The sequence below is a fragment of the Anopheles cruzii genome, chromosome 3 (assembly GCF_943734635.1).
Source record: "Anopheles cruzii chromosome 3, idAnoCruzAS_RS32_06, whole genome shotgun sequence".
NCBI classification, from domain to species: domain Eukaryota; kingdom Metazoa; phylum Arthropoda; class Insecta; order Diptera; family Culicidae; genus Anopheles; species Anopheles cruzii.
Genome location: NC_069145.1, coordinates 23,014,977 through 23,024,144, shown reverse-complemented (window position 1 = coordinate 23,024,144; position 9,168 = coordinate 23,014,977). Strand labels below are relative to the sequence as shown.

The 9,168-nt window shown below is 48.6% G+C and overlaps 1 protein-coding gene across 1 annotated transcript; it reads right to left on the bottom strand.

Moving 5' to 3' along the window:
* Positions 1–771: 771 nt before the first annotated feature.
* Positions 772–6,187, bottom strand: LOC128274954 (protein tramtrack, beta isoform). Its single transcript, XM_053013308.1, has 3 exons — positions 6,050–6,187; positions 4,721–5,918; positions 772–2,277 (listed from the first exon to the last, which is right to left on the bottom strand). Exons 1-3 carry the CDS (start codon positions 6,185–6,187, stop codon positions 839–841), a joined length of 2,775 nt encoding a protein of 924 aa, XP_052869268.1. The 3' UTR covers positions 772–838.
* Positions 6,188–9,168: the final 2,981 nt, after the last annotated feature.

The window sequence follows — 9,168 nt, the reverse complement described above, 5'->3', positions numbered from 1 at the left end:
AATAATACAATAGCACTATACAATACAAAGTACAACTAACATTTCTTCCACTTCCAACGCAACATTGACAAAGGATCTTGCACACGTACGATGTGTTGGCCCGCTGGGCCTGCCGTTTTCGCAGTGCAGTGCAAAGATGCCTGCACACGTGTACAAAAGTTCTTAGAGAATACAAAAAAAAAGCGCTTCACGGTGCCTTAATCATTTTCAGTTCCGCTCCTCACCATACCCAGCACTAAGTGACACACTATTTGGAAGAGCCGGAAACACGTTGCGACATCTAACGAAGCTACTAGTTTTCTACTTTTCAGAAAACTTTGCTCGTCATCCTTCCGTCCGTCAACTTAAACAATACAACGGCGACATCGGCGGTAGACTGTCCTCTATCGCGTGCCGTGGAACTAACTAACACTAATACAGTACCCTTTTGAAGGAATGATTTTTACCAGCGTTAGAAACGCTGTCTGCTTTCCCCGTTCGATTACAGTCCAATGCGGCACAGAGCCACCACTAGTCACCGCGTCGGTGGTGGGTGTCAGCAATCGGTTCTCAGTAAGTTTACGGATAGTAGAATGGTTTCGAGTGACCAACGCGCGTACAACAAGAGATTTGAATCGGTTAGGTATGAGAAACGGGTTTGTGGTCGCAGACTGTTCGTATGTGAATGTGTGCTTAGATTCTCTACTAGTTACTAGCCTCTTTCGGTGATCTGCTTTGTCACAACGAACTGTTCGTTAGACCCCGGGATGGTGGTGTTGTGTTTGGGGGGTTTCGGGAGAGTTATGGATATTTGGTTGTTTAAGCTTTAATAATGATACCCCCGCCGTGACCACTCGTTTTACTGGCTAACGGTAGCCGTGGCCGGTTGCGCCGCGAGTCCCGAGTTGGATGAAACCGAGCCCGTGGGTGAGTTGCCACCGGATGATGAAGCCGACGACTTCTCCTGAAACTCCTTCTTGATGCTGATCGTGCCCGACCCTGCACCGGCGGCACCGGATGGGGACGATTGACCACTGGACGCGGTGTTGTTGCTGGGAAGCGAGGGAAATACTATTCGAATGTTCGACCCGGCGGCCGCCGCTTTCGGCTGTAAGCCGACCGCATTCGCCACGGCAATGATCGCCGCCGCCGCCGTGGATGCTGCTGCACTGTTACTGCTGCCGTTAGCCGTGTCGCCGCCACTCTTACTCCCCGCTGCCGCAAGACCGAGCATACTGGAGCTGAAGCTGGAGTTCGATTCTTCGCCCCGGGAATTACTCCCACCACCTCCGCCGCCACTGGCCGGTGATGTTCCGCCCGCACCGACTGTGCCCTGCTGTGCGTACTCTTGCTTGTGGATAATCTTCACGTGCGCCGTCATGTTGTCTTTGCGGGTAAACTCCTTCAGACAGAACGGGCACGGGTACACCTTCACGTTGCGCTTGTGCGAGGTGACGTAGTGCCGGCAGAAGTTGCTGATGTGCGTGTAGACCCGGGCGCACACCTTGCACCGGTACACGTGGTCACCCTCTTTGGTACAGAAGTCGCGCACGCTACCCTCCGTGTCGTCGATGACGGCGTACTTGTGCGTCCGGGAACCATCGCCACCGCTACTTCCGCCGCCGCCACCACCGCCCTTCACCGAGGGCGAGTTGGAGTTGGAGCGCGGACTCGACGACCGCAGCACGCTGTTCGAGAACATGTCGTACACCTCGGCCGACCCGATTCCGGAGAGGACGTTCGACATCTGCCCACCGCCGGCGTTCGATGAGGTTGAGATCAGGCTTTCGGTTAGATTGTTGTTCAGATTGTTGAGGATCGTCTGCGTGGTGGTCATGCCGTTCGGTTTCTTTGGTGCCAGCAACCGTTGCCGTTTGTGCAACCTCGGCAAGCTTTTGCTTCCGCCTGTGAGGAAACTCGCACCACCGCCAGCCGCTGTGCCCGTTAACGGGGCCAACTTCGGTATTTGGAGGGCCGTCGTTGGGACAACTGAGATTTGTGGCATCCGCGTGCCGGTTGTGCCTGCACCGGTCGCTACCTTGAGCCCCGGTTTCGGCTGCAATGGCGGCAGGTAGCTTGGGGCGGATGATGTAGAATCGATGGCTCCGGTGTCGCTGCGCGGGTCAAACTTAAACTCAACCGGTTCATCGAACTCGTCCAGCAGAAGCTGCGGTTCCATGAGGCTCGAGTTCAGTTCGCGCTCATCGTACGAGTCCTCCCCGATGTCTTCCTCCTCTTCGCCGCAAGTCTCCTCCATCGGCACGCAATTTTCATCTTCCGCGAAGGAATCTTTCGAGTCTAAAAGTGTAATAGAAGCATTGAGGGCAACAATTAGTACAATATGCCTCCAAGAGCCGCCGGTTGTAGTGGGGTGGAAAGCGTGTCCATAGCTAGAGAGACAGCGGAAGGGTGCAGTGCGAATGGCAGAAGCGGAAATTGAATGCTGAGAAACTTTTGCAAAGCAACGTGAATATAGAGCAAAAAGCTCCAGAATATAGTTTTTTCCACAAGGTTACAATTCAATTTACCAAAGCCTACTTCTTTCGCCCAGACTCACTTCAGACTTCCACGTTTACATGTATGCGATCAAGATGGGAGAGAGTTTGTGGGATAAGGCATGTAAGTTTGGTGAGTTTGAAAGTAAGTTACGAAATGTACAGATAACAGATTAAACAGATATCCAATTTCCCAAGCCGCTTCAGCCGTGTCTAGTGATAATGATTTAATTTCGAGTTCGTGTTTTCGTGTGCACGCTCCGCATTACCTTTTATAGTGCGCGGCAGCGTTACTGTGCGTTGTGATTGTGCCGCTTGTCCCCGGATCATTAACACTATCTCCCTGGCTTCGGTAAAGGGGCCTAGTTGCCAACACCAACAATAAGATTAATGACGAACCCCAGGAGGAAGGAAAAAGGGTGAAGGTGTGTGATGATAAATTACAGCTATGTTCATATATACAAGTAAAGTTTCGAAATATGCCCCATGTTTTACATTCCTTCCTTTTTATCACGCCGAATCGACCAGAGGGCAAATAATGCACGAGCACAAGAGCTGTGTGTTGTTTAAACGAGTACCACTGACTCTGGTGGTGCCAAATTCCTATTCGCAACGATATCTTCCAGCTTTCCATTCCTTTGGCCATCACTCGGAAAAAGCTTAAGGGATTTTTACGCCTCAGTACGTCTAAGTCCAAACTAGTTTTTCAATTTAAAGGAAAACTTTCCAGTAAAATCTTTGAGATACTAAATCGAGATACTCAAAACACCTGAGACTGTGTTTTAACATTTTGTGTTGTTTTTTCGATTCTTCGTTCGAACCTTCAATTAAATCATTCCAACTATATCAGCTGCAGCGGTAGGAATCGGAAACTCACCTCTTGATAAATGTGCACCTGGCGTTTCCAGCTTGGTATTGTATTTTTTGGATTCTTTTAGTGACATTATTATAAACTAACGTGGCATGTTATGCGGACGGACCAAACTATGAGTGGTTGTGCTTGTTACAGCTAACACTAACTCCAACCGAAGCATTCCGTGCGGTTTGCCACGTGTCACCGAGGAGTTTGGATTTACTTCTGGGCACACAATCGAATAGCAATTGACAGCAGGACATCACCGGTGAACGTCCCGTAACACACCCGGCGAAACGACGAAATTTCAACGAGATCGCGAGCTACGATGGTTCCGATAGTTTAGTTTTATAGCAACAAGAGCATTATCACGTTCTATATTTATCTATATTGTTATAATAATGACTGACGAACATGCATACGCGGTTTCGTTGATTGACTTCGAGAATGATCTCTGTTTGTACGAGTTTTGACTATAAAAATCCCTTTTAGCTTTTCCGACCACCGGCGAAGGAAAGCAAATTTAAATGATTTTTTTCTTTAATCATCGATTTGCTTTCTCAATCCAACAATATAGGTGCAAATACATATATGGTTCTATACATTCCAAATCCCGGCGAACAACTTTTTAAAGCATTTATGTACAATTGGTTAGTGAAACTGATAGGTATAATATAACTGAGCAATCATAAGCTTATAATTTACAAAATGTTATATTTTTTTAACAATCAAATAGAAATAAGCAAACAAGAAGTAATAATGGTTAGGGGACAACTGTATCTTTCGCATATTGTACCACGTAAATTTACCCATTTATTCATTTTTTCTTGTTACGATAAAATTAGCATAATAAACAAAATGCGTTTCCCGGCATTGTATTTCAAATCATAGAACTGAAAGCGTCACAGGAAACGACAAGAATCGCGCAGTGCTATAGCACCAGGCACAGCGAAAGTGGCTCAAAGTATTCAGAACTTTCCGTCCTCGTCGTTGCACCTTCCCAATCAAAACACAACAAAACAACTCAACATCAAAAGCAATAAAATACATTATCTGGCAGCTATGTGACGAGCACATGGTGCATAAACAAAAGTCTGCAACAAACCAGATCAGTTTTGAGTTGATGGTCAGTTGACGAGATGAATTGTTTGTTGGCTGGATGGTGTTCGAAGAGTGCCGCGGTCGGACATGGTTCTCTAACCGTGATAATTTATCGGTGTCTTTTTGTTTGTTTCGTTTGTGTGTTTAGTTATTTTTCAGTGTGCGATAGTCGTGAGGTTTGTGGTGAATTTGTGCTGGTTCCCAACATTGAACATAGACCATATTGAGTATAGAGATGCGTGTCAGCGCGCGCGTGTACGTGTGTGCTCGTATATAATATGCCCGTACTCACCGGACATGCTGTTTTCATTGTTCCGCAGATTGGCCGTTGTCGCTTTGCTGTTCCGCGTCGTAACTCCACTTCCACCCCCCATGCTGCTACTGTTGGATGCGTTGACATTACTTTGGCGCCGCCTTTTGTTGCTGAGGCCACCGTGGTTCGTGTTGTTGTTATTGTTCGTGAGCCTCGGTGGACCGAGCGAGTCAACACCGCCGGCTTCCACCGATTCGTCCATCGAAGCGTCCTGCTCTTGGTCGTCATCTTCGTCGTCCTGGTCCTCGTCGTCCTCATCCATCGCTTCGGTTGCCCGATCGCCATCGTCATCCGATCGGCTTGTGACGATACGCAAGGGATGCTCCTCGTCGCCCGAGTTCGAACCGCTGCTTGCAATTTTCACGTCCATGATGTCCATCGAGTTGCTGTCGTAGTCCTCACCGGCGAGAAAGCTCTCTCCATCACCGCCCCCGGCATCGCTGCCGGACAGTTTCCGCGGGCGGCCGCGTTTACGTTTCTGTTGCGATAGGGCCGATCCGAGCAGAGGGTTCGTTTGAAGCATGCTGTTGTTGCTGCTCTGTTGCTGCAGTAGACTGCTGTGGCTACGGGTGACGATACCGGTCGATGCGAGCAGCGGTGGAAGCTGTTTCAGTTGCTGTGCCGTTTGACTGTTGCCGGAAGTGTTGCTACTGCTGTGGTGGTTGCTGTTGTGACTGGCGCCGCTACCTTGCAACGGGGCCGTTGCACTGGCGGTGACAGGAATACTGCTGAGGGCTGGCGTAGGGCAACGAGTGGTACCATCATCCGCCAGGGATTGATTGGAAGCTGCGCTGCCTGTGCTGTTGTTGATGGGGGATTGGGGAGGAATTCTTGCGGCCGTAACTGCGCCCCCGGTCGCTGTTTGCGCTGCCGCTGCCGTCGACGGTGTCGACGCAGTTGCCGGTGTTGCCGTTGTTACCGATGAGGCGGCCGCTGAAGACGGTGGGCTAGGTTTGTCATCGTTCACTTCCGTTAACCCTTTTATCCGAAGGCTTTCCGCCACACGTAGAAAAGCGGCCAAGCGATCCTGATCGACGGATACCTCGCCGCGATACATGAAGTCCAGTAGACATTTCATGTCCTTGTACGGTACGTCGCGCAGGATAACGATCGGATGTCGCTCGGGATGGTTGACGAAAAGCTGCTGGAAGTACGGACTGCAAGCGGACAGCACCATCTGTTGGAGAGTAGTGGAAATGCAATCGGTTATTTAATCGGTTGGGGGGAGTATGCCTTCGCTTATGGTGACACTTTACACCCCTTAAATTGCCAGCGCAAACGGGGCAAAAGATCATCTCTAATACTTACCTTATGTGCTTTCAGATGTTGGCCCTCCACTGCCAACGTCACGTCGATGAAGGTTTCATCATGCAGTAGCTGGTCGAAGACGGAGAGCAGGTTCGTCTGGTGGTTGTTCCACCGTAGGCAGAATCTTTGGGATGACATTTTGTTGCTTGTGTGTGTGTTGTTTGTCTCGTTTGCGCGTCTTTCACTGTATTACGACGTCGTAGTCGGCAAGATTATCTCCCGAAACACCCGGGTCGAGTCGACTCGTAAAGATTCGGATTCTCCTCTCTCAGTTGCTGTCCCCACAAAGATAACATTCGCTGCCGGCGACCATGTGGTGGTCGGGTTGGGGCGTCTTGCGATGGAGCGAGACGTAATTAGGATATGTTTGTTGCGCAGATTGAACTCCAGCGATGATTCAGCCTTTCCAAGCACACTGTACGAGGGCTGTGAGTGATACAAAGAAAATAAACGCATATTAGGACAGTGTTCGTATGGTGAAATACAACATGTACTCAAAAGCATTCTTCCAGTAGCCGTGTTTTTGGTAACGGGAAAAGCTTTGAACGAATTCGAACTACATGTTTGCTGTGAACATTTTCAATGTACCGTTTCTCTGTGAAAGATCCTACTTGCTCGTAAAGCTCGGCAAACCTGAACAGAAAAGTTCAAGCCACGCTGGAAAACAACAAGGGAATAGAGCTCGTTGTATGGCTATTGAGGTACCAGAACACACTTCTTATCGCATATTTATCTCCTCTCTTCAAGCAATACATCATGTCGGTGTGCTGGTGGTGTCCGGGAAGGCACATTCACACCAAGAGGAGGACAAACCGGAGATAAACTGTAGTAGGCAAAGGGTTTGCTGCCGCCTGGCTCCTGCTGCTGTCCTTCCTCGTCATACTGACTAGCTACCCAGGGACAGGGACACGACGTGACAAAACGCACCATTGAGACGCGATAAAAAGTAACATTCACGCGCTGTTACTGTTGCCGCAACACAAATAAAGCTTCGTTTTCTGTGACTCGTAGAAGAGCACGCACTTCGCGGTCCAACGAGATTGGAGCATTCGTTTGGCCGGAATGCGCTTGGAAACGGACAAGACGGTGCTGGTTACACAGTGCCTTCCGTAATGGCGTATAGTTTTATGCGCGCATCCCCGAAGGGAGAACTAAGTATTCATAAGTGGAAGGCGATATGAATGAGAAAAAATAAACCTTCGACTATTATGTGAATGCCGTGGGTGGGAGAGGAGGAGAGCTAGTGTACTTCGGTTACAACCATGTGGGATTTTCTGAACCCGCGCGCTAAAGTACGCAACTGATGTACGTAACTACTACTCTCAATAAATCATGTTACTGGAATGTTTTATATCTATTGCCTTCAGGATTTGTGCTTCCTTCGCATTCGCTACACATTCTTAGAAACCCACGAGTGCCACCGCTAGAGATCGTCTATTTTGATGAGGAATTCCAATAACGACGTGTTAAAAAAAAACCCACCGTTACATCATCCCTTCGACGCTGAGGAATGTCCTTCAAAAGGGTGTTTTATGGAACCGGTCATACAGGTCCGTAGTATTGTCGTGGGTTGCGGTGCCGCCGTTGCTCGGTTCGGCCACATTTTTATCAACGCCTCCAACCCCATATCTCGGACTCTGTTTTGAGCTTTATGTTTGTAAATGCTGGATAAAGCTTGAACTGCAAATTGGATTCAATTTCGGCATCTTCCACGTGCAATCCTTTATCACTTCTTACTGTCCTATAAAGGCCGACCACAATAATAAGACAGATAACACCCATGGACGAGCAATGGGTGATGTTCATACCCCACACACTGTTGTGGGGAACTGAAAACCAGGGACAAGAAGAAGAACACCGGTGGGCTGGCGAGCGATGGGCCGATGATAGGGGGCACACTACATAAAACTGGAAGCCGCATCGACGCCCATGATCATGACCTTCACAAACCTGTCAACCTGTCAAACCGATTGCATATTTATTACACCCCACCATCGTCATCATCATCATGAGCTCTCTCTGTCTCTCTTCCTCTCTCTCTCATAATTCGTACATGATGCTTATATGTCTCGCTCAGCGCTTCGAGAGCGCGCGGTGATCGCGAGAGATCGATGTCATAACACGTACGCGCCGTCGTCCGTGTGATGTTGCTGCTGTAGCAGCATCAAAAAAAGAGCCTCTAAATATGCTTCCCCACAATTTTGCCCCAGTGCCCCAGCAGCAGCGACCGACCGAACAGACGGAATGGACCCGATAACGTTGCGATGAGATGATCGACGTTCGCCGTGTTGGTGTTGGTGTAGGGGGGAGACACCCGCCGTTTGTTTGGAAAAGAGCGCATAAAAGAGAGCGAAATTGAGATGATTAATACAAGATGGAACCGCAGCGACGCTAAAAATTCGAACCGTTTTTCTTCTTGGGAGAGTGAGAGAGTGTGGGAAGGAAATAAAATCCACAACGAAACGTCAGAAAAGAGTAACATCTTTGGGACCCCCAAATAACAGGGCTCACAAACAAATATGCAAATCACATAATTCGAACAGCTTAAGCATTCCTTTGCGCAGCTTAAACGAGTATAACTGCGTGATAAATATACACATAAATGTGCGTAAAAAAGTAAACTGGATTTTACTTGAATTCTTCGTTTGAGTTCTAGAACCTTCCAAAAAGCTCTGTTGGGTGGATTCGTTTCACGATTAGTTTATCCTTCTATTAGCAGCTACCAACCATTGCACAAGTGTCTGATTGCTATGGGCGTGGGGAACGAAGAACGTGAGGAACTCGTGTTGACCGGAGCGGATACGGGTGGGCGAAGACGACCCTTCTCCGCCTGACTCCGGTGGTTGTTTGCCGTATCCTATCGCACCCACCACCTTTGTGTGGTGTTCATATAGCAGCGTTGAACCTGTTTTCTTCGTGGGACGCTGCTTGTGGGAGTTAGAAATACTTATGAACATCATATTTATAAGTGGCTCAGGCGGAATTCCCAAATGCCTATGCATATTCACTTTGAGGAGGCAGTTTCTACGGTACGTTCCAAGAACGTTCTCCCGCTCAGCTCAGCTTGGCAGCGAAGGGTAATTTTGCCTTCTAGGCTAGTAGTAGAATTCAATATTCAT